Consider the following 24,980-nt stretch of genomic DNA (forward strand, 5'->3'; position numbering starts at 1 on the left):
GGGGGCGGGCCCTGCGGGGGACCCGGGGCTTGCGGAGCGGCAGGTTAATAATAACCCGCGCGTGTCTGTTTCTGTGTCTCCCGCATCCTCCCGCTCTGTCTGTCCACCTGCCTGCCTGTCTCTGCGCGCCTGTCCGGCTTTGGTATCTCTGCGCCCCATCCCCTCCTTCCCCCTTGCTGGGCCCCCCCGCCTTGCCTGCCGGTCCTCCTGCCCGCCGCCCCCCGCCGCCGCGGCTCCAGGGCTCCCTCGGTCCCCAGCCCAGGACGCCGAGGCGCTCGCCAGCTGCTACTTGTCCGGCTTCCGCGAGTGCCTGCTACGCCTGGCTGCCTTCGCGCACGACGCCAGCCCGGCCGCCCGCGCCCAGCTCTTCTCCGCGCTGCACGGCTACCTGCGCCCCAAGCCGCCCCGGCCGGAGCCGGTCGATCCGAGGGCACAGCGCCCCCCGCTGGACCCCGCTGCCCCGGCTCCTGGCCCCGCGCTGCAACAGCGCCCCCCAGTGCACCAGGGCCCCCCTAGTCCGCGCTGCGCCTGGTCCCCGTCCCGCTGTTCCCCCCGCGCCGCGGATCCCGGCGCGCCGGCGCCCCTCACCGGACTGCTGCCGCCGCCACCGCCGCCTTACAGACAAGACGGGGCGCCCAAGGCCCCGCCGCTCCCGCCGCCCGCTTTCTGGAGACCTTGGCCCTGAGCTTTGGGGGGAGTAGGGGCGGGGGCTGGGGTGAGATAGAGACTCCAGCCCGAGGGCAGCAGAGGGACCCGGGCGTCCGGGCGAGGAGGTGCTGGGGAGGGCAGAGGGGCGCGCGGGCACAGCGCGCGGGTGAGATTGTGGTCTATATTAGAGTATCTATATAAATATATATTTCCCTGGTCTTGTCCCTTGTCCCTGTCCCCCCCCTTCCGTCTAGGATTGTACCCTCTCTGACCCCGGCCCGGTCCCAGCCCCTTCCCTAGTCCCTAGTGCATGGAATAAAGTGGTTATTAAATCCCGGTGTGTCCCCGAGCCAGGGGCCTGCCTTTATCTTGGCGTCAACGCCCACTTTCCCTCCCTCTCTGTCCCCCATCCCCAGTCCCGCTCTTCGTGGCCCAAGGCTCGGGGCAGACAGGTAAGTAAAGAGAGCAGAGCGGAGACTGTGTTTGCACCTCAAAGCAAAACGCTGACATAGGATGGGGGAGGAGAGAGAATTTTTCAGGGAAAACCAGCTGAAGAAGGAAAAGAACAAAAGTAAAATAAAATCGACTCTGGTGGGATTCGAACCCACAACCTTTGAATTGCTCTTTGTGTCACTAGAAGTCCAATGCGCTATCCATTGCGCCACAGAGCCACTTGGCAAAGGGTGTTGCTTTGCGCCTTAGGAGTACTAAAATAGGAAAAGGGCAGGGCGGAATGTGGGGGGTGGGTGTAGGGCGGGGCGGACGAGGAGCGACTGGTTTGGACCTGGCAGGGGAAGGCGTGGTGTAGACGCAGCAATGGAGAGGTAGCCGGCGCAAAGCAAGTGAACCAGGTGGGAATGTGGGCGAGTATGGATAGAAGAGATATAGAAAGAGCAACTTAGTGTGAGTGAGCTAGTACCGAGCTCCAGATGCCGATTGGGGTGTGCGCCAGCCTAGACGCATCCGCATTCTCAGATGTGGCTTCACCCGTCAAAATAAACTGGTCTTTTTGTATATATTTTTTGTGTTTTTTTTCTTTCGGTTTATATACTCTGCCGTCTGCTTCTCCAAGGTCAGGAATCTCGAAGTTTTCCTATTCCAGGTTTGAAAAATGCGGAAAAGGAAAATGTTCAACATTGTGTATTTTCGCCCCACCGCTCTCCGCTAGTCTCTTAGGAGGACAACGGGAATACTACGCTTTCACGCAGGTAGCGTGGCCGAGCGGTCTAAGGCGCTGGATTTAGGCTCCAGTCTCTTCGGAGGCGTGGGTTCGAATCCCACCGCTGCCAGGCCAGTGTTTTTCTCCAGTGTCTCCACCCTTTACTCATAGTAGTTTCAACGAACGTTCTCATTTTATGAATGGCCCCTCTGGTAGCGATTTCACCACCGTCTACCTTCTCTGGTCTACAAGATAGACCCTAGATCTGCATGTCTGTTCCAAGGCGGGAAATTGGCTTGCTAACTTGTACTTCATACCGAACCCCACGTGATTTCTATCTTTCAAAATTAGCGCAAGATCTCATATAGGTAAATGATTTCCAGTATGTTGTCCTGACAGTGTACTAGGATCTCCAGTTACCCAATTTGAAAAGCTCAAAAGAACGTTGTTACGACTCGTTGAGTCGGACCCCAACTCGTAGTGATTTCCTCCTTGGGTTTCCGAGGTAGTAACTCTGCTGAAGATAGATTACCCAACCGTTCTTCCGAGGAGTGACGGTTGGGTTTGAACCGCTAGGTTGCTAGTTGGCAATCAAGTACCTTAGGCACTAGGCTACCAGAGCTTTAAAGAGTGAGTGGAATCCTATTTTCTAAATTCCTCTCAGGTCGAAAGAGTATCTTATGTGTGAGGGAAACAAATATTAAGTGCCTTCTTAGCAAAAACTGTAAGGTTCCACCGAGATTTGAACTCGGATCGCTGGATTCAGAGTCCAGAGTGCTAACCATTACACCATGGAACCCGCCTCGAGCACGAGTCTTCAGCGGTAATATACATTATGGAACTTCCTTTTCTGCGTGTATCATTCTACAGGAAATAAACTACTTGTTCGTGGTTATTGAGACTTCGACTCGATGGCAGTGAGTTTAGTTTTTTTTTTTTTTTTAAATTGAGCACATGAAATAGGAGTGGAGATATAGTGGCAGTGCACTTTACTTATGTACTGCGATTAGGACACTTGGTATGAAAGAAAGCTGTAAAATATTCCCAATAATTTTTTAAACATTGATTACATGTTGAATAATAATAGCATTTGGGATATCTTGGATTAAATAAAATACATTATTAAAATTAATTTCTCGATTTCTTTTCACTCTTTGTAACGTGACTATTTGTTGTTAGTGCTTTCGAGTCAGCTTCGACTCTTAGCGACACTTCGTACAACAGGACGAAACATTGTCCTGTCCTGCGCCAGTCTCACAATATCAGCTATACTGGAAAACTTTAAATCGTAAATGTACTACTCTAAAATTTTCCCTTCACTGTGAATTTTTTCCACCTTTTTAAAACTAAACTTCTGCTGTAGTTAATGCCATTCAATCTTAAAGTCCAGTAATAATATTTTTGCTTTTCTTTTCCATTGTTTTATTACAAAGAATATAATGTTAACTGTACCAAAAGGCAAACTGATTTCTGGGGAGAAAAAGATGAGTCGCCCGAACAGGGACTTGAACCCTGGACCCTCAGATTAAAAGTCTGATGCTCTACCGACTGAGCTATCCGGGCCCTTGCCTAGAGCTCTGCTTTGTTTCTTATAAGAGATTGCTTTCTATGAAAGCTTTAGCAGTACCGAGAAATAATTATGTATGCATGTGCACAGAGGCTTCTTGCCAGACCAAGAGGAAGCCAAGAGAGGTCGGTTGCTGTAGACTTTGCTTTTTCGTCCTCTCTACCGTAGATACTTAGGCAGACATCCGAACTCTGCGCCTGGAACGTAGCGGAGGCTAGTACACTGCGGTACTGGGACTGGCCGCGCGGCGCCGCTGCTGTCTGTCCGCTTCGTCGGCAGAACTCCTTCCCAGCCCCGGTAACCCAGATTCCTGGCATTCCCGACATCCCGCCTACGGTCCCACAGGCCGAGGGCGGTCCTGGACCGGGGAGAATGTTCCCTTGGGGCCTCCAGACACCGAGCGCCCTGTCGCAGTTCGGTCTCCCCACCAGCCTTACACTGGGGGAATAATGGTCGGCCGTGCCAAAGGCAGGGGGTGTGGAACTAGGCTGGGAGTGACAGAGTGTCGGCTGAAGGTGGCAGGAGGGCTGTTCGCGACCCCCTGCCGTGTGCGGGGATGAGTGTAGTTGAAGTTACATACCTGTGATTAATGGCCGAGTGCGGCTCACCTGTATAGTGAGTCACAGGGTGATTCACTTATAGGAATGCGAGTGCCCTGTGCTCAGTTCTGGCTGGGAGCGAGGGAAAAGGCTCTGGGGGAAGTTGGGGAGTGGGCGAACAGGGGCCCAAGCGCAACAGTCGGCCAAGATTAGGCGGAGTCAATGTTCTAGGCGTCACCTGTTTCAGTCTTGGCATCTGATTCCTCCCTCCCCAGTGGGACCCAGGCTTCTGATATCCATCTGGGCGGGCCCTGTCCTGCCAGTTAGAGGGACTGGCTGTGCCACAAACACTCAAACTAGTATCAGGGAGCAAGATTGTGGGCGGGGAGACGGAGATGAGAGGCCAGTAAGGAGCGAGGAAAGAGGCCCGAGAGCTTGGGGAGAGAGAGAGCTCCTCAGAGCATCCCCGAGAGCACTGGGCCTTTCCTCAGGCCTGCTCTGTTCCTAGCCCTCCTCCCAGCAGCCCAGCGGCCTGGCCCTGCCTGGCCCACCTTCGCTTCCACAAGACCCATCCTCACCTCCTCTAGGTGGGTTGCTGCCTTCCGCCCTCCCTCCCGCCATGGCCACGTACCGCGTGTGTGTGACCACTGGCCCCTACCTGATGGCTGGCACTCTGGACAACATCTCCGTCACACTGGTGGGCACATGTGGCGAGAGCCCCAAGCAAACGCTGGATCGAATGGGAAGGGACTTCACCCCTGGAGCCGTGAGTACAGACAGAGGAGTGAGGAGCAAGTGACTCCTCAGGGGCAGGAGGCAGGGAACCAAGAAGGAGGACGGGGATCATTTCTCCCTCAATTCACCAAATCCTGCAGAACTCAGGATGACAGCCCTGAATTTCTCACTTTGCGGATTCTGGTCCCTGCCTTTCCAGGGAGGGCTGTGAAGGAGATGGAGCAGTGCTCAAGCAGTTGGGAGACCTCGCTGGCTTCCCAGCTCCTCCCAGTGTTGATGGTGGGCTTTGAACAAGCCACTTTTCTTCTCTGGCTTCCCTTCTCTGGGCCTGGGCTTCCTCTTCTCTGGAAAGGATTGTGTCTGTCATTGCCAGCCCCCAAGATTATTTGTTGGTGGCGTAGGCAAGAGTGCCGGGTTGCCAAGGAGCTAGTGAGATCCCAGGTTCGCTCTGCTTCTGCCTGGAGGAAGGCGTGCCCTTTCCTGATTCATGGAAAGGTGCCTGTGGGTTAGCAGCAGCTCAGGCTTGTTTGTTGGAATAAACATGAGCGCACCTTGCAAGATGCAAGGACGGTCTTGGCAGTTCCCTGCCCCTTAGGAGCTCGCTTTCTTGGTCCCCTCAGGTGCAGAAGTACAAGGTGCGCTGCTCAGCAGAGCTGGGTGAGCTCCTGCTGCTGCGTGTACACAAGGGACGCTATGCTTTCTTCCCCAAAGACTCCTGGTACTGTAGCCGCATCTGCGTCACTGCCCCCGACGGCACCGTTTCCCACTTCCCCTGCTATCAGTGGATTGAAGGCTACTGCACCATAGAGCTGAGACCGGGAACAGGTGGGCCCGAGGCAGGGACCCTGTGGGCTGCACTGGGGACGGCATCTGCAGGGATCAGGTGTGGGGTCTCACAGAGCCCAGGGTGTGGGGAATAATGGAAGGTTAGGGTAGCTAGAACCCTGGGCTCCCAAGTAGATACATTCTGAAAAACATTAACCTCTAAATTCTTGAAAAGCAGGGGATTTGGGGGTAGTATTACCCCTCTGGAAACAAATACACACAGACACACCTACCCATACAAAAATACAGAGACGTAGACACACAGACTCCCTTACTCCCATAGAAACACACAATCATAGACAGATACACAAACACATAGCATACTCCCACAGAAACACACACACACACACACACACAGCAGCTTGCTTTCCACTCTTTCCCTCTGTATTTCCCCAGAGTTATTACTCTGGAGCCCAGAGGAGAAACCCTGAACATTCAGAGAATTTAGCTGGAGAAGCCCTGTTCCATCCCCTACTACAAACTTTTTCAGTGTAGATGAAGTCCCTGCCAGGTGCTACCAGAGCCTCTTGATGAATTTGTGGGGTCTTTACAGGGTGCTGCACTTAACCAGTCAGGGCCCCTTCAATCTCTGGGTCCTTATATTTCCTGAGCTGTCTGATCCTGAGCAGCAAGACTAGGGCTGATCTGAGTATTGAGATGAGTCTTAGGGGTGAGTGATGGATGTTCCAGGTCGAGGTGAGGCAAATCAACATTAACCTTCAGTCAACAGTGAGTTCTTTATAGACATCACTGTGAACTCCCATCCACCATCACATCACAAGCATTCATCCCTTCACCAAATATATTTGTTCATCAGTTGTTTACCAAGTACATATTATGTGCTGGGTGACAGGCACCATGCTTAGATGCTGGAAACACAAAATGAATACAACATAACTTCTGCCTTCACTGAGTGTAGAGTCTGGAAACAAACATGCAAACAATTAGGAAGATTGCTATAATTTGGGGGTGAGGTTTTCCAGAATTCCTTCTACTGATGAATGCACAGACAACACTAGGGCATCTATGCTACCTGTAGCATTGAGTTCAAAGGTCAGGGATTTAGGATGGTGTTATTTGAAAAGATACTTATACAACAGGTTAACTCTCATTCCTCGCAGCAAAAACTATTTGTCAGGACACCCTTCCACTCCTCCTGGATCACAGGAAACGAGAACTCCAGGCTCGACAGGAATGCTACCGGTGAGGGCTGTCCATCTTTATTCTAACCTTAGCAGTCATCAGACTGTTACTAACTCCAACTTTGACTTTAGTTCCAACCTTGGGAGCCCAACTCCCACTGGCATCCTATCTAACCCAACCCCAATCTAATACTGACCCTGAGTGCAGACCCAGAACACCAGTATCAACACTTGTCCCAATATCACTGATGAATACATACTCAACCCTAAACTGTCCATGATGTAACCCAGACCTCAATATCAGAAATGACCCTGGTATTAACCATGACTCAAGCCAATCTCAGCTCATCCTCAGGCTTATCCCCAAACTGACCTTGATCTTCATCACAACACAAATCTAAGTCATTAATGTCATCCTCAAATATTACTCTGATCTGAAGCCCTTGTGTCTTTATGGAGAATATTCCTTGTCACCTTCCCAGAAAGTGGGTGGCTTCTGGGAGACTTAACGTAAAGTCATGTTTTTAAAAGCCCAGGCTCCTGTTTATCCTAACCTTGACGTCCCACCTCTGACCTCTTTCCCCTGGAAGCTGGAAAATCTTTTCCCCTGGCTTTCCTCGCATGGTAGATGTCAGTAGCTTTGAGGAGATGGAGTCAGACAAGAAATTTGCCTTGACCAAGATGGCACCTTACGCAGACCAGGGTGAGAGGTGCGGACCAAGGTTGGAAGGAGGTGATGGGAAGGGAAATGGAGGGTTTGTTATAGGGATAGAGACTGTGGGAACCTAGGAGGAGGAGTTTGGGCCTATGAAAAGGACAATTTAGTTCAAGTGCCAGGAATGATATGGACTGCGATGACCCAAGGGGCCTGGCAGAGACCACAAGGTGAAGAGATCCTCTAGAGGGGAGGGGAGGAGCTAGGAAGACCTGGGGACTCTGGCAGTAGTGTTGTTGTTATGTGCCATTGAGTAGGACCTGACTCATAGTGAGCTCTCCTTGGGTTTCCGAGGCAGTATCACTACGGAAGTAGATTGCCCCATCTTCCTTCTGAGGAGTGGCTGGTGGGTTTGAACTGCCAGCCTTCTGGTTAGCAGTAAGTGCCTTAGCCACTATGCTACCAGAGCTCCTGGCGGTAGGGTAGAGGGAGGGAATTAAGGGAGTAGGCCGCAGCTCCCTCTGACTGGTTTCTGTCCTTCTCCTCACTTGCCCCCCAGCAGTGGGAATCGGTACCTGCCTGGCTTCCCCATGAAAATTGACATCCCATCTCTGCGGCACATGGAGCCCAATATCCGATATTCAGTCACCAAGACAACCTCGCTGCTCTTCAATGCCATCCCTGCGTGAGCCCACTGCCCTCTTTCCACTCGTATACACTGTGTCATTTGTGCTCTTGCCCTTTGACTGCACCTCTCACACCTCTGTCCCTCTATCTCCCCTCTCTCTGCCCCAGTCTCCCCTCTCTCTGCCCCTTGGCCTCCCCTCTTTCTTCTCAGACTCCCTCATTCTCTAACTCCCCATAACCTCCTCTTTGCTGTTTAGTTGCCCCCTCTCTTACCATTCCTCAAATGAATCAAATCACTGACTATGAATTAAGCACCTGCTTGGTGCAGAGCATGGTCCCAAGCTCTATTGGTGAACTGTGTTGCCTAAGACAGAGAAACAGCATGTCTAGCCCTTAAACTTTAAGGATGTGAAGGCAGACATCTCAGGTTCAAATCCCAGAACCAATACTTTCTAGCTGTGTGACCTTGATTTTCACTTAGCCTCTAAAAAGCTTCCTCATCTGTAAAATGACAATGATATTAATACCTACCTCATAGGTTTATGGGAGAAGTAAATAAGATCATGCCCATCATAAACCAATCTCTCAATCTATGTTGGTTATTAGTAGTATGTAGAGCTTGGTCTTTTGTGAAGAATTCATAGTATCACAAGGTGACATGGCTTGGAGTTAATTAGTAATTGGGGGAAGTCATTTGCAACTCAAGTCAATAGCCCAGTTTCTAAGTGTTTAAGTGGCTGGAGGGAGGAGTACAGTTAACACCCTTGTTGCCTAGAGAGAAGCTGGGTCACTTGGGGCTAGGAGGTGGCTCCTGGGGAGAGAGGTGGGATTCAGTCAGGCTTTGGGGCAGGAAGAGAATAGATGAGGAGGGGGGGGGGCGTGGGGCTGGGAAAACCCAGGCTGGGGACAGTGAGCCAAACTTGGAGGTTTAGCTGATCATGTAGAAGTCCAAAGAAGTCCAGGACAAGGAACTGAACCCTCATCTCCTGGACTTCTGTGCCCACAATGATTCTTTTTCTTTTGTAATAGCATATTCATGTTGTATTTAATACACAATTACATTTAATCCCTAAAAAGAGATAAGAGGTTTTTTTTTTTTAAATTGTTTAATTGTGATTTGGGTGAAAGCTTACAGAGCAAATTCATTTTCCATACATTTTGTTTCATGACATTCCCTGCCATCCCTGCAGTGTGACAGGTCTCTTCCCACACCCTCCCTGTGCGTTCCTGCCCCCTGAGCTCTCTCCATGTGCAAATACCACCCTTCTGTTCTTCCATGACTGACCATTCTAAGGAGTGTGCTGCCTGATGTAAATGTTCACCCTCTATGCCGGTCCATTGTTTGGCTGGGAGCCAAGGGAAGGAGTTCAATTCCAGGCCTGAAGTGCACAATGATTCTTTAGGAGAAGGACTAGTGGGGAGGGCGAGGGGGTGTGAGGAACTAGGGAGTGTCTGGAGTGGATTGAAATGTGCAGATACCCAAAGGTGGCTCAGGTTTTAGGATAAGAACCCACTGAGTGGTTCTGACAAGGTTAAGGAGCCAAAGGACCATCTCAGAAGGTAAAGTCATCTGAACTGGTGACTGGATGGACATAGTTGTAGGTTTAAGCAGAGGAGGTCCCAGAACATTACCTGGTCGGCTGCTGTGGAGCTGAGAGAAGGGTCCCACAGACAGATCAGTTGGAAGAGGGAGCTGGTATTTGGCGGAAATTGAGGCATTTATGGAGACAAAGGAGTGGAAAGCACGTTTGAGCGAAGGGTGACAGCAGGGTGATTTGAAGCACATTTGTGGCAGGCCCTGGAAGAGGAAGACCTTTTCTTTCTTCTGTCCTCCTCAGCCTCTGCTTTCACGACCCAGCTGCCTCCCAATTGTTCCCATTTCTTGAGTCCTGATTGGCAAGCACATAGCAAGTGTCTGTGGAATGGTGAGTGAGTGGCTTAGTGAACACAAGTAAAGATGACACAGTTGTCACTGAACTTGTCAGATTTTTTAATGCCCCCCTTGCTACCCTTCCCCAGGTCCACCTTCTTCCTGGCACATCAGCATTTTTACACAGCCTGCCTCAATGGCTAATTGCCACAAAACTTGCCTGTTCTATGCTCTGTCCCCTTTAGTTTCATTTGGCTCACATCTAGTGAGTGATTACTATGAGCAGGGTTTGTCAGGGCATACGAAGCATGTCCTTGCCCTAAAGAGCTCGTAGTATAAGGGGGATGATGTAAGTACACTGGGTTTATAATAGAATGCAGAGAATGATCAATGTTTTGCGAAAGATACACACAAGATGTGCACTCAGGGAACATCAAGAAAGGCTTCATGAAGGATTTTACATCAAAGATGTAGAATAGATTTTCATTGTTGTTAGTTGTCACTGAGTTGGCTTCAACTCATGGTGACCTTATATATAACAGAACAAAATACCACCCAGTCTTGTGCCAGCTTCATGATTGTTGATATGCTCAAATCCCCTGTTGTGGTCACTGTGGATTTTTGAGTGCCTTTCAACTTAGGAGGTCTGGTGGTGTAGTCCCTAAGGCATTTGACTACTAACCAGAGGCTGGGGGTTCAAACCCACCAGCCACTCCTTGGAGGGAAGACTGGGCAGTCTACTCTTCTGTAGAGATATTGCCTCGGAAACCCAAGGAGGGGTCACTATGAGTCCGAATGGACTCTAGGCAGTGAATTTGGTTTTCCCTAGGGGGCTCATCTTTGATCACTCTATCAGACAATATTCTTTTGTGACCCACAGGGTTTTCACGGCTAATTCTCAGAAGTAGATCACCAGGCCTTTTTTTTCCTAATCTGTCTTAGCTGCGAAGTTCACTGAAATCCGTCCACATGAGTCACTCTGCTAGTATTTGAAATGCCAATGGCATAGCTTCCAACATAACAATGCATAGCTACCACAGTATGATGACTGAAGGTTTTTTTTAATAGGTAGAAATGTAGGAAATGACATTATAGGCAAGACACAGCTTGAACAAAGCCTGGGAAATGGGGAGAGCAGACTTAATTTCAAGCATTTTTCCCCCCGATTGTAAACTTATGCTCATTATAAAACATTTACCAGTACAGATATCAACAAAATGAAAAGGGTACATCCTCAGAAGGCCATTCCCGCTGCTATCAGCCCAGTGTACAAAGTTCATGCCTGGTTATGCTTTGAGAATAGATCTTGGTTGGGCTGTGTAGTGCACTGAGTAGAAAATAAGCTGTCAAGTTTGGTGGAAACCAGCTGGTGGGAGCTTCATGTCCAGGCAGGCTCAGTAGTTGGTAGAGAGGGGAGCCAGTGAAGATCTATTACGAGAAGGAGTCTTGGGGAAAGCTGACTAAAAAACCAGCGAGAATGACTTGTCTGTAGCGTGTGGCTGCACACACCACTTTTGCCCACACTGGAGGGGTTACCACTCCCAGGGATTCCTGCATTTGAACCGGGGTCCACTGTGACTACAAAACCTCAACTGGGCATAGACTTCTCTCTCATGTGGATAGTTAGGTCTCCATCTGGGTATTGACCCTATCAAGTCCCTCCAGGCCACCAGGCTGAGGCACAGTGGCTCTGGTACACCTCAACCCTCAGGCTCCCCCTCCCCCTCCCCCTCAGGTCCTTGGGGATGAAGCTTCGAGGGCTCCTGGACCGCAAGGGCTCCTGGAAGAAGCTGGATGACATCCGGAATATCTTCTGGTGCCACAAGACCATCACTTCAGGTGTGCAGAGCCAGGCAGGAGATGTCTGTCTTTCACCTTACCATGTGCTCAGACCCTTCCTTCCCATTTGGAAAAGGATCCTCTCCCAGGCCTCCCAAAGAGCCTGCTGGATTTGAGTGGGAGAGGCTCCTGGTTTCACTGGTGGGAAATCTCCCATCTTGCCTCCAGGAACCCAAGATCTTCCCCTCTCTTCTGGGAGGGGATAAGAATAGGGAGAGTTTGGTGGGTCAACCCACAGGGGAGTGAGGACAGAGAGACACTCAGCTTGCCTTGAGAGGGTCAAAGGTCATTTATGGGGTCCTGATCCTGATCAGGGGCCCTAGCCTCTCTTCTCCTTGACCTACCACCAAGAGTTCTGGGCCTTGGGACCAGACAGGCATGTGTGCAAATCTCTGCTCTGCCACTTAATCAGCAGGCAAGTCCCTCCATCTCTCTGACCCTGAGTACTCAGTGTTAAATTGAAGATATAATTTTACCAATTTCATAAGATTGTTGGGAGGAAATCATAAATTTCAAAGAGCTGAGCAGGAGCAGGATCTAGGGAAGCAATTTCGAGGTGAACTGGGCCCTCCTTTGCTCCCCAGAGTACGTCACAGAGCACTGGTGTGAAGACCACTTCTTTGGGTACCAGTACCTGAATGGCGTCAATCCTGTCATGCTCCATTGCCTCTCCAGCTTGCCCAGCAAGCTGCCCGTCACCAGTGACATGGTGGCCCCCTTGCTGGGACCAGACACCTGCCTGCAGACAGAGCTAGAGGTGGGTGAGGACCTCAGGAGTGGGCTTGAGAGGAGGGAGATGGGTTAGTTGCCATTATGGACAAAAGATACCTGTGGAGGGCAGAGGTGGGCTGGGTTGGGCTATGTCCAACCTGTGGGCCTGGTCCTCTGGGCAACCCTGGCCTAGCACTCTTTAAGTAGAGCAGGTGTAGACAAGGGCAAGGTGGGGCTCAGGGTGGTGTGAGGCCTGTGGTGGGGCCTGGGAAAATGGTATGAGTGAACAAGGCAGCTGCAAGGAGTTTGGAGGAGGATGCCTTGCCCCTGTTGTGGGACCCCCATGATCCCAGGTGCTGAAGAAGGCTGCTTTGGGAAATGCCAGGAGCTGTGTTACCAGATACAGTAGCAACAACTAAGTAGCACTGGCACCTCTGAGGACATTGGGGAGATGATGGTGCTGTCTCTGGGACACTCAAGCCCTCAGGCAGCCTCCAGAAGGGGGGCGATGTGATTGGCTAATTCTTCTTGGGTGATGATTTTGCTGTTGGATACAAGGAGGGCAGATCTCAGACAGGGATTTCGTCTGAGTTAAACAGTAGGGAGGACCAGGTATGGGGGGGAGGGGTGAAGTGCTGATTTGTCTAAGCCAGGAGGCCAGGTGAGAGATTTCACAAGGAGGGACACCATGCATCTCGTTCCAGACATTCTGGGAAGGGTGGAGTACTCAACATTGGCCATTACTGAGGCCATTCCCGGGGTGGGAACTGGGCCTAGAACGGAGGAAGGGGAGCGCGGTTGAGGAAGGACTGTAAGCCTCCGCGCGCCCTCTCCAGAGGGGGAACGTCTTCCTTGCGGACTACTGGATCCTGGCCGAGGCCCCGGTTCACTGCCTAAACGGCCGCCAACAGTACGTGGCCGCCCCGATCTGCTTGTTGTGGCTCAACCCCCAGGGGGCGCTGATGCCCTTGGCCATCCAGGTGAGGCTGGGGGCGGGGCTTGGGGGCGGGGCCTCAGAGGCAGGCTAGCGGCCCTGAGTCCCACCCCCTTATTATCTTGCAACGCAGCTCAGCCAGACCCCCGGGCCAGAGAGTCCCATCTTCCTGCCCACTGACTGCGACTGGGACTGGCTATTGGCCAAGACGTGGGTGCGCAACGCTGAGTTCCTAGTGCATGAGAACAACACGCACTTTTTGTGCACGCATTTGCTGTGCGAGGCCTTTGCCATGGCCACTTTACGTCAGCTGCCCCTCTGCCATCCTATCTACAAGGTCCGCGCGACCCCAGGGCGGGGCCAGAAGGGGTGGGCCACGGAGGGGGGCGGGGCCACGGCGACCTCTTTCGGCTTATGTGACCTTGCCTCGCTTGCAGCTCCTCCTTCCCCACACTCGCTACACGCTGCAAGTGAACACCATCGCACGGGCCACGCTGCTCAACCCTGAGGGCCTCGTGGACAAGGTGCGGCCCTCTCACTCACTCACCCTGCTCTCGCTCTTTGAGGCCCCGCCCCAGAGGCCCTGTCCCTGGGATGCTTTGCCCCACCTACAAGTTTTGCCCCGCCTTCTCCTGCCAATCCCATCCCTCAGACCTCTCCACCTCCATCCCTACAGGTCCCACCCCTCAGGTTTCTTGCTCCACCTACAAGCCCTGCTCCTCCTCCAGCGCCCCACTCCAGCCCTAAATTACCCCCCTCTCTCTACCAGTCTCCTGCGCGCCCCGCCTATAAATTCTGTCCCTGCCTGCCCATCCCACCCTTGGATCCTACCCCCTCAGGCCTGGGTTCCACAGGTTTCTTAAGGTGGTCAGGGCAGCCCTAGCCCAAGCACAGCCTAGCCCCCAGCTGACCCCAGCTGATCGTAGCCTCCTCGGCGCTTCTTTCAGTTCGTCAAATACCCAAGGATAGGGAAGAATAGAGAGAGGAGACAGATCCGGGACAAACCAGGGTAGTTTGGCTGCATCCTGTAGAGGGTGCCTCAGGCCCCCGTGGGGGATTTGGTCTGTGGCGATGGACTGCTTGAGTAACAGATTTCTCACGGGTCTGGTCCGTAGCCCTATCTCTTCTCCAGGCACTGGGGGTGAGGGCTAAGCCGGCCCTGGAGCTGAGCTGTGTTGTGTCCTTAGGTCACATCCATCGGGAGGCAAGGCCTCATCTACCTCATGAGCACAGGCCTGGCCCACTTCACCTATACCAATTTCTGCCTCCCGGACAGTCTGCGGGACCGCGGTGTTCTGGCCATTCCCAACTACCACTACCGAGACGACGGCCTTAAGATCTGGGCAGCTATCGAGAGGTATGGCCGGAGACCCTGCACCTCTTCTGGCCACACCAGGGCCAGTGTGGGGGCAGTATGGACCTGTGTGCTCAGTCAGAAGGGGCGCTTGGGACTGGGGATCCAGGTGTTTTCAGGCCCCATCCTGGAGGGTGAGAGTTGGAGTTCCTGTCCCCTCTGAAGCTGTGGGCTGGAGAGGCTGGGGCATGTGTACATACAGTAAAAAACAAAACAAAAAACCCAACTCACTGCCGTCTAGTTGGTCCTGACTCATGCCATCCTCTCCTTGGGTTTCCGAGGCAGTATCTCTATGGAAGTAGATTGCCCAGTCTTCCTTCCGGTACCCACAGTAGAGAAAGAGAGAGACGTGGAGTCCAGAGTCACAGTATCAGGACTGGTGCAACAGCCAGGTGTGGTCTTCCTTCCTCCTGGGAGCTGAATGGGGAGGGACACAGCATGAGTCAGACTCTTGTCAATGCAAGAAGTAAGCCTGGGAGTCCCTGTGACTCAGGGGTGAGGATGGGGTTTAGGGCAGCCTGGCTACTCCAACTGCAGCTGGGTCTGGGGCTCTCCACTGAACCCTGTGGACTCAGTGGATTTTGGCTGTCTGCCTCTCCCCAGCCTGAGCTGACACTGGGCACGGGTGTCCAACTAGGCCTGAATCCGGGGTCAGCACAGTGGCTTGTTCTCTCTCTCCTACAGCTTTGTCTTGGAAATCGTGGCCTACTATTATCCCAGTGATGCGTCTGTGCAGCAGGACTCGGAGCTGCAGGCCTGGGTCGGGGAGATTTTTGCTCAGGCGTTTCTGGGCAGGGAAAGCTCAGGTACTCCCTCCATCCCCCAACCCCAGGCTCAAGGATTCAATTCAATGCTTACTCAGCCTTTGCCAGCTCTTATTTACTGACCAGCCCTTTGAATTCACACTATCTCACTTAACAGATGAGGGAATATGCACAGAGAAGATTGCATAAATAGTAAATGGCAGAAGCAGGATTCCAAACCATCTCTGATTGCCTCCGACGTCCTTGCTTTCAGTCACTACACTGTGCTACCTGGTCCCTCCTTGGCCTGCACATTTGCTGGGCTCCATGGATTCTCCTGCTTATGCAATAGAAACCATCTTTAGGAGCTCTGGTATCATATGCCTAAGGCATTTGACTGCTAACCAGATGACTGGTGGTTCAAACCCACCAGCCGCTCCTCGGAAGGAAGACTGGGCAATCTCCTTCCATAGCGCTAACACCTTGGAAACCCAAGGAGGGTTGCTGTGAGTCAGAATCGACTTCACGGCAGTGAGTTTGGTTGGTTTTTCTAGACTCAGAATTCTTAAGTGTACAAAAGATTCTGGAATTTTTGTCCATACCCTGTCCTGCCAGCTGGTCCCTCCTGCCACCAACCTCTCTCCACTTCTTTGGCTGCAGACCTCTTCACAGGCCCTGCAGCCGCCTGATTCCTCTAGGTTCACTGCTATTACCTCAGTATACTGCTGCCCTCTCTTCTGACACTGCCGGAGGGGCCTCTACAACCAACAAACCCATTGTCTTTGAGTTGATTTCAACTCATAGCAGGTCTATACAACAGAGTAGAGCTGTGCCATAGAGTTTCCAAGGCTGTAATCTTTTTGGAAACTGACTGCCAACATCTTTCTCCCACAGAGCTGCTGACCTTTCGGTTAGCAGCCCAGGACTTAACCACTGCACCACCAGGGCTCCTTTCACCAATACCAGTGGTCTCCTATCTATAACCTCAGTGCTAACCAGATGCCCCTAACCACCCTCCCTTCTTTAGAGTCTCCCCTTAGTTCCAGGGGGGATGTGTCCTTCTGGATCTCTTACTTCTTGGGTTCTCTGCCATTTCCCCATCCCAGCAGTGGCCTTGTCCTGAACCTCTGTCTCCTTTCTCTACGTTTCTCTGATGGAGTGAGCTTTCTCCTGTTTCTCCTTTGTAGCTGATTTTCAGGTGTAGAAAGTCCTCAACCCTTTAGTCCCCGTTCCCTGAAGGACCTTTTGGCTGTCACATTGTCACCCTTAAGACTAGTACACAAAATCTACAAGTCATTTATCTACAGAATAACTTCTGCCCTTGCCTGGGCTTTGTACAGACACCATAAGGCTACTCTTCATAGCCTATTTCCCTACTTCCACTATGTTATGCAGTCTAGACACCAGGCATTCAGAAACGTAAAAGGGGCCCATGCATCTCCATGCTGGGGAAGAAAAGGAAAAGCTCAGTGGTCCATCCTCCAGTTCCCCCAGCCCTGGCCTGAGGTGGAAGGCACTTACCGCCCTGTCCTTCTCTCAGTGGGGATGTGACTCTCAGCTCCCGTAGGTCTTCTGAGGGCCACTCAGAGGAGTCCCTGTCTGGGGGACACCCAGGGAGGACGGATGGGTCTCATGTCATGTCCAAATAGCACAAACCTGACCCTAGTTGTGGCAGCCCTATCTGTAAGGTACTCTCAAGCTTTTTGCTTTTTCTTTAAGAAACAAACATTTTCAAACATACGGAAAACTAAAGAGTATAATGTAATGACCACCCACTTACCCACTACTTTGATTCAACAAATTGCCAGCATTTTACTATCTATCATTGCCATCAAGTTGATACCAACTCATGGGGACCCCCTTTGGGTTTCTGAGGCAGTAAATCTTTACAGAAGTAGATTGCCCCATCTTCCTTCCTCAAAGTGGTTGGTGGGTTTGAACCACCAACCTCTGGTTAGCAGTCAAATGCCTTAGGCACTGCACTACCAGAGCTCCTTATATTTGATTAGGCTGTTGCTTTTTTTTTTTTTAGTGAAGCTTTTTAAAGTGTATTATAATCACCAATGATATCTCACCTCTGATGAATATAATTTTAAAATTACACAACCGAATAGCATTATTACACTTAACAAAAGTGACAATAATCTCCAATATCACTTGCATGTCTAGCCCATGTGCAAAATTTCCCACTTGTGCCAATTTTCCCAACTGATCCTGATGATTCAGGATACAATTAAGGACCACTCTGAAGTCTCTCTTAGTTTAGAACATCTCCTACGCCTTACATCCACTCCCCCTTTTTTAAAAATCACATGACAATGACTTATTCAAGAGCCAGAACAAGTTGTTCTGCACAATGTCTCACCTTCCAAATTGATCTAATTGCTTCCTTGTGATGTCATTCATCTTGTTCCTCTATCCCTTCTGTTTCTTGTAAACCGGAAGTCATACCTAAAGGTTAAGCATTTTTTTGGCAAGAATAATTCTCAGGTGATTCTGAATTACATCACATGTCAGGCTGTCTCACTATTAGTGATGCCAGGAATGATTTCTGGGTTTAGGTGGTGAAAGCCAGATGGATTTTGGATTTTTAAAAACATTTTTGTTGTGATTTGGGTGAAAGTTTATAGAGCGAAATGGCTTTCCATTCAACAATTCATACACCTTTTGATGCGTGACATTGATTGCAATGCCCACAAAGTGACAGCACTCTTCCCACATCCTCCTGTCCAGTCCCTTCGGGCCTTCAGAGCTTGATCCTGGGTGAATGTTGCCCTTCGATGCTGCGTGGTTGGTTGCTCTAAGGACAGCCTGTCTTCCTGGTGTTATTAGTCATCTTATTGGCCTACCTACAGTTTGGCTGAAAGTGGAGCCATAGGAGTGACTTAAAGGGTTACTAAGGGCCATTGTCTTGGGGTGTTCCACCACTCTCTATCAGACCAATAAGTAGGATTTTTTTTTTTAGTTTTGTTCCACATTTTTCTCCCACTCTATCTAGGACTGTCTATTGTGGTCTTTTTTAGAGCAGTCAGCAGTGGTAGCCAGCCACCATTTAGTTCTTTTGGTCTCAGATTAATGGAGGTTGGCGTTTGCATGGTCCATTAGTCTTTTGGACTAATTGTTTCCACACATCTTTAATTTTCTTCACTCTTTGCTGTGGACAGGGAAAGACCAATAGCTACACCTTAGATGGACACTTGCAAGCTTTATTTATTTTTTTTTTTTTAAATTTGTGATTTGGGTGGAAGTTTACGAAGCAAATCAATTTTCCATACAGCATTTTGTTTCATGACAATGATTGCAATCCCCATAACATAACAGCTTTCTTCCTAGTTCCTCCCTGTGGTTATCTTATCCCTGTGGACACTCACAAGCTTGTAAGACCTCTGTTGCTACTCACCAAAGTAGGATATAGATAGAACATTGTCTTTGGACTATTTGTGCTAATTGAACTTGATGTCCCCTGAGACTATGGCCTGAGCTCCTAGACTGAGCAATTCATTCCATCAGGGTGTTTGGTTATGGCTAAGAAGTTCTCATAACTTTGTACCATCTATGCTGCACTTTATTCATGAGTATATATGTAGAAATATCCTCTGTCAAACCTATATATATTTATTTGTGGGTGTAGCCCCACTCACCTTCCACTCCTATTGCAAGACTGTGTGTGTAATGTTTGCACCTTTGTTGCCTTTAATTCGTGTGCTCCTCCCAGTTAATTAATATGTTTTGCCTTAAAACATATCGTAAATCTAGAGTAGGCTTGCATTGGTCAAAGAAAAATGATTTTGCTTCCATGTTTGAAGGGGAAAAATAAATAATATGAGGTATAGAAAAAAATCCCTGCCTCCAAGCTTAGGCAATCAATCACAAACAGAACATTTAGAAAATTCTCACACAGTCCTGGGCAGACACCTGCCTATTCCTCCCAACCTCTCTGCCTGTTCTGTTACATCAGCACCTTGCCAGTCATCCTGACTCTGAACCTTGGAGCCATCTTTGACTCATGCATCCCTAAACTAGTTGGATGGCTAATCTCTATTGTCCCCATCATTTCCCACTGTAACCATCCTAGTCCCAGTTCTTCTCAAACCATTGCTTGCATGATGGCAACTGCTTCTCAACTGGTCCCACCACTCCCACCTCCTACCAGCCAAGCCACTAGGGCTGCTGCCACTAGGGTTTCTGAGATAAGTACCCAGAAACGACCTCTGATTAAGTGCCCTTCCTCTCATCTCAACTCGTTTATACCCCATTTCTCCCCACTTGGCTTCTTACTCTTTCATTCATTCACTCCTTTCAACCCATAATTACTGTGTTCTTAATGTTTAATAAGTATTGTTCCAGGCACTGAGGTTCAGCAGTGAATAAGATAGACAAAAATCCTGGCCCTCATAGAGTTTGACATTCTTGTGGAGAGACATAATAAATGAACAAATAAATACGTCGGGCAGTTATGAGTGCTAAGAAGAAAAATGAAACAGCATCAGGGGATATGGCATGTCAATATATGAGGATTATTTTCAATAAAGTTTTCAGGGGAGGTCTCTCTGAAGAGGTGAGGTATGAGTAGAAACCTGAAGGAAGTGAGGGAGCTCATCATGTGGATGACTGGGCTAAGAGTATAAAGGCAGAGGGATAGTATGTGCAAAGGCCCGGAGGTAGGAGTGTGCTCAATGTGTGAGGAATATTCAGAGGGCCTGTGAGGCAAGAAATTAACTCGGAGAAGGAACCAGAGCCAGAGCCAGTCGAGCCATGGGAAGATGAGTGAGATAGGAAGCTCTTAGAAGTTTTGAGTAAAGGGGTGGCATCATCTGATACATGATTTTAAAGGATCATGCTGGCTTTCTTGTGCACAACACACTATAGGAGGGGCAACAGTGGAAACAGGTGGGGATCATACAGGAGAGAGATGATGGAGACTGAGCAGTGGGGAAGAAGTGGGAACTGGATTCTGGGAAGTATTTTCTGATATGTATGGTATAAGATGAAGAGAGGCGTGACTGCTCAAATTTCAGCCTGAGCAACTGGGTAAGGAGTACTGAAATGAGTACCACGGTGGAGGGATAGGTTTGGGAAGTATGTGGAGTACAGTGGCAACTATTTGGTTTGACAAACGTGAAGTTGGAGATGCCTGGTCACCATCTAAGTAGGGAGGTCAGGTGAACAACTACAGATCTGAGTCTAGAGTTCAGGGCCATGTGAATTTGGCAGTCAGCAAGGGAGAAGCAGTTAAAGCCAGGGACTTGGATAAGATCAATGAGATCTAGAAAGAGAACTGAGCCTTAGTGCTCTTCTTCCTCCAAAAATATAAACCTAACCGTCAAGTTGATTCTGACTCATACCTCCCCAGGTTTTCTAAGGCTGTAAGTCTTTACAGAAGCAGCCTGCCACATCTTTCTCCTGCAGAGCAGCTGGTGGGTTCAAACCCACTAACCATTGGATTAGCAGCCAAGGGCTCAACCATCGTGCCCCCAGGCCTCTTTCTCCTGCCATACCCTGAAAATGCCTTCCTCTGTCATTTTCCTCCATTCAGAGCTCACCTATTCTTCAACCCAGGGAAGTCCCTTCTCTTCGTCCAGAAAGGTCTCCCTAACCACTTTTGTCACAGTACTCATTTCTGCCCTGTCTGCCCTCTTCTCTAAAAGCCAACGTCTGACCTTTGGAGCTGCCTTCTGCTTCCATTGCTGAGACATTATGAACACCACACTGTGTGATCATCTGTCTCTGCTGCTAAACCCAACAGAAGATGATCCACTAACTGGGTGATTGGGCAAATCTTGGTGAATTGGATAGAATTAAATAATGAAATGTCAATATAGGCTACAGAGAGAAGTTCCTGGGAGATCAGGGAGAGGCAGGCTTGGCTGTTGGCTTGAACCAGTTTCTCCATTCTGAGCCTTGCCAGCCCAGCATGCTCTGGTCCCATCCCAACATCCAATTCTTATCCGGACCCCCTTCAGAGACCATAAATCTTGGTGATGACCACTCCTAACCTCAGTCCAACCCTAATCCTGATCTAAAGACAGTGGTGGCCAAATGTTCAGCTCTTGTTTCCCCACATTCTCTCTGTAGTGAGCCCCTCCCCTGACCTGCCCCTAGGAATCTTGGAGTCTCCATCCATACATTCTTTCCTTTCTTCCCACACCCAGGCTTCCCTAGCCGTCTGTGCACCCCAGGAGAGCTGGTGAAGTTTCTCACTGCAATCATCTTCAACTGCTCTGCCCAGCACGCTGCTGTCAACAGTGGGCAGGTAAGGGTGCAGAGGGCAGGCCTAGGGGTGGGGGGTGTTGGACACACAATGTTAGGCTTAGGAATGGACTTGAGGCCAGAGCTTGAGCTACAGTATGGGTGACTCAGAATTGGGGTGGGATTATGATCAGGGCTGGGGATAGAGTGGCAACTGGGTGGAGTGAGAGGCTGGTGTTGGGTGATGACTTGGGTGGAGGTAGGTCCAAGGTTGTAATGGCGACTGAAGTTAGTGTTATGCTGAGAGCAGAATTTATGGGCTCCTGTGAGGGTTGGGACGTGACAAGGTAGCCCAAGGCTCTTTTCTAGGGTTACCTCCACTTAGGAGTTTTCTTTTCCTCTGGTGACTCACTCCACCCAGTCCTGGAACATTGGGTGGAGAGTGGCAAGGGGTGAGCTGGACTCTTGTCCCATTTCTGGGACATTACTCCCTGCTTGCCTCTTGTTTTACCTTTCCACGATCCCCTCATTCCCCCAATTTTAAGACTTGGGGTGGTGGAGGAAGGTGGTCCTTCCCTTCTGGCTGACTGACCCACTTGGAGTTGGGTCTCCACAGCATGACTTTGGGGCCTGGATGCCCAATGCTCCATCATCCATGAGGAAGCCTCCACCCCAAACCAAGGGAACCACCACCCTGAAGAGTTACCTAGACACCCTCCCAGAAGTGAACATCACCTGTAACAACCTTCTACTCTTCTGGTTGGTCAGCCAAGAGCCCAAGGACCAGGTGTGTGGGGATGGGTTAGGGGTGGGGCTTAGTAGGACCTGGGCAGTGGAGGTGTTGGTAGCTGTTCCAGGGGTGGGGTTGGGTTGGGGACTGACTGCTTGGACTTATGCCCATTGCTGAGCTCCCTTGAGTTCTCTACCTTTTCCAGGAGATGATAACTGATCCCAAAAGACATATATTGAAGCAAATACCAGTTTAGTAGCTGGGGCATAATGTCCTCCCAGCACACCAATCCATCCATCCACCCATTCAATAATTCATGCATTCAATCATTCTTCATCCAACTCTTCTTCCATTCATCTAAACATTCAACAAACATGTGTTGGAGATCTTCCATGTGCCCACAACACGAGGCACCAGGCATATAAAATAGAATGAGACCCACTTCCTGCCTTTAAGAAGTTTATGGTCTAGTTGAGGAGGCATACAAATAAATGAAAAAGGGCACTACAGTGTTGTAGGAATTATTTATGTATTAATTCCTCTATTTAATGTATACTTAGCTGAGCACCTTCTGTGTGCAAAACACTATGGTGGCAGTTATGAGCTGTGTCCTTAAGAGCTTGCAATCTTGTAACAGAGGTAAGAACAGGCCCTCTGGAATCTAACTGAATCTAGGGGAATCAGGGAAGCCTTCTTGGAGGAAATGACATCTAAGCTGAAACCTTGGAAAACAGGAGTTAGTTAGAGAAAGGAGGGGCAGGGTTAGTTTCTAAGCAGAGGGAAAAACAGAGACCAAGGAGTAAGAGTCCATGGTGTATATGTGGGGCCACTAATGATCCAGTGTGGCAAAATCACAAGGCAGAGAGGAAGGTCGGGCTTTGTCAGGCATAGTATTTGCTCAGAGGGCAATGCAGAACCACTGGAGAATTTTAGGCCTGGAGTGACACGGTTAAATTTGTGTTTTAGCAGAGACATTCAGGCTGTGTGGATGGATGAGAGGGGAAATGTTGGAGGCAGGAAGGACAGTGAAGAGGCTGCTATGTAGTCTGGACTGGAAGAATAACCTTTTCATCACCAATTACCATAAATTCCATTTACACATTGCATTGTCAGTCATGCTCACAAGTTCTCTGACATTTTTGTGAATATCCTTGTTTCTCATGCTTGACTCCATTTGGTGCTAGAATGAGTACAGATGTTTTAACTTCCTAACAAGTCTTAACTTACAATTTTATGTCATGGGAATGCCAGGAACTAGTAGTCCCCGGGTCTCACCCTTTCTAGTCCTAGCCACAGTCTCCCGAGGTTTTGGAGATGTTTATTTCTGTCGTGGAGAGGGTGGCTGTGCAAGAGGGTGAGGATGGAGGGTTCCCTCCTCATGAGCCAGTGGGAAGTTTAACTTGCAAAATTATAGCAACACCAACAACAAGAATACTACCGAAAAACAAAAACAAAAAAAAAAAAAGAAAAAGAAAGAACAGAAACCAGCTGCTTTGAGTCTATTCTGACTCCGCCAACACTATGTGTGTCAAACTAGAACTGTGGTCCACAGGGATGACTTTTGGAAAGTAGGTCACCAAGGCTTTCTTCCAAGGTAACTCTGAGTGGACTCGAATCTCCAACTTTTTGTTTAGCAGCTGAGGCCATTAACCATGCACCACCCAGGAGCTCTGGTGGCCTAGTGCCTAAGGCATTTGACTGCTCACCAGAAGGCTGGCAGTTCAAACCCACAGCCACTCCTCGAAGGAAGATGGGGCAATCTACTGCCCTAGTGATACTGTCTCAGAAACCCAAGGAGGGGTCACTATGAGTTGGATCTGACTTGACGGCAGTGAGTTTGGTTTTTGGTTTTTGTGGGACTCCACAGTAACAGCAGCTACAATTGAGGCTCTATCATGTGTCAGTCCTTAAATCAAGTATCTTCTGTACATATCTTAGTTATCTAGTGCTTCTATAACAGAAATAGTGGAGAGCTTTAACAAACAGATATTTATTCTCTCACAGTTGAGAAGGCTAGAAGTTCGAATTCAGGGATAATCCAGGAGCTCTGGTAGTGTAGTGCCTAAGGCACTTGACTACTAACCAGAAGGCTGGCTGTTCAAACCCACCAGCCACTCCTCAGAAAGAAGGTTGGGCAATCTACTTCTGTAGTGATACTGCCTCAGAAACCCAAGGAGGGGTCACTATGAGTCGAGTCCGACTTGATGGCATATAACAACAACAGTTCTAGGGTAAGACTTTTTCTTTGTGTGTCTCCTGGTTCTAGGAGGTTCTCAGCACAGGGACCCTGGATCCCAAGAATACATTCCCCTCCTAGCTCTGTTTTCTTGGTGGTAGCAGATCACTTTCTCTCTCTGCTCACTTTTCTTTCCTTTTATCTCTTGTAAGATACCAGCTGATGCAGCCACACCCCAGGGAAACTCCTCTTTTAGGAAAACATAAACAATGAAAACTTAACTTCAGAAGAGATTAAAACCATACAAAAATCTACAAGATTGTGAAAGATCTGATCCTCTCTCTGCAAAGAGAGATTCTATTAAACCTTTAAGGAACAGGTAATTCTTAAGTCACTGAAACTGCTTCAAAACAAATAAAGGTAGTTCTTATTTGCCATCGAGTCAGACCAGACTCATAACGACCCCTCCTTGGGTTTCTGAGGCAGTATCATTATGGAAGTAGATTGCCCCATCTTCCTTCTGAGGAGTGGCTGGTG

At 49.6% G+C, this 24,980-nt stretch overlaps 2 protein-coding genes and 4 non-coding genes across 6 annotated transcripts in view; 3 read left to right on the forward strand and 3 right to left on the reverse strand.

The window, feature by feature from the left end:
• HES7 (hes family bHLH transcription factor 7) overlaps positions 1–685 on the forward strand; it is a 2,475-nt gene extending 1,790 nt beyond the window's left edge. The window contains exon 4 of the mRNA XM_007952238.1: positions 214–685. Within this exon, the coding sequence (XP_007950429.1) occupies positions 214–685 (472 nt within the window). The remainder of the gene's footprint in view (positions 1–213) is intronic.
• A 546-nt stretch (positions 686–1,231) lies between these two features.
• TRNAR-UCU lies at positions 1,232–1,319 on the reverse strand. The gene is given in 2 exon segments: positions 1,232–1,267; positions 1,283–1,319. It is a non-coding gene; the product is annotated as a tRNA-Arg (tRNA).
• A 536-nt stretch (positions 1,320–1,855) lies between these two features.
• Positions 1,856–1,937, forward strand: TRNAL-UAG. The gene has a single exon. It is a non-coding gene; the product is annotated as a tRNA-Leu (tRNA).
• A 597-nt stretch (positions 1,938–2,534) lies between these two features.
• On the reverse strand, positions 2,535–2,606 carry TRNAQ-CUG. Its single transcript has one exon. It is a non-coding gene; the product is annotated as a tRNA-Gln (tRNA).
• Positions 2,607–3,297: 691 nt separating this feature from the next.
• Positions 3,298–3,370, reverse strand: TRNAK-UUU. Its single transcript has one exon. It is a non-coding gene; the product is annotated as a tRNA-Lys (tRNA).
• Positions 3,371–4,244: 874 nt separating this feature from the next.
• Positions 4,245–24,980, forward strand: part of LOC103206739 (hydroperoxide isomerase ALOXE3) — a 23,252-nt gene continuing 2,516 nt past the window's right edge. Inside the window, exons 1-14 of the mRNA XM_007952240.2 lie at positions 4,245–4,679; positions 5,269–5,473; positions 6,595–6,676; positions 7,206–7,325; positions 7,830–7,955; positions 11,503–11,606; positions 12,191–12,363; positions 13,154–13,297; positions 13,385–13,588; positions 13,689–13,775; positions 14,439–14,608; positions 15,290–15,411; positions 21,501–21,601; positions 22,154–22,324. Coding sequence (XP_007950431.1) covers positions 4,533–4,679; positions 5,269–5,473; positions 6,595–6,676; positions 7,206–7,325; positions 7,830–7,955; positions 11,503–11,606; positions 12,191–12,363; positions 13,154–13,297; positions 13,385–13,588; positions 13,689–13,775; positions 14,439–14,608; positions 15,290–15,411; positions 21,501–21,601; positions 22,154–22,324 — 1,956 coding nt within the window. The 5' untranslated portion in view covers positions 4,245–4,532. The remainder of the gene's footprint in view (positions 4,680–5,268; positions 5,474–6,594; positions 6,677–7,205; positions 7,326–7,829; positions 7,956–11,502; positions 11,607–12,190; positions 12,364–13,153; positions 13,298–13,384; positions 13,589–13,688; positions 13,776–14,438; positions 14,609–15,289; positions 15,412–21,500; positions 21,602–22,153; positions 22,325–24,980) is intronic.

This window comes from Orycteropus afer, unplaced genomic scaffold (genome assembly GCF_000298275.1).
Source record: "Orycteropus afer afer isolate SDZICR_OR568_19922 unplaced genomic scaffold, OryAfe1.0 scaffold00330, whole genome shotgun sequence".
Lineage (NCBI taxonomy): Eukaryota > Metazoa > Chordata > Mammalia > Tubulidentata > Orycteropodidae > Orycteropus > Orycteropus afer.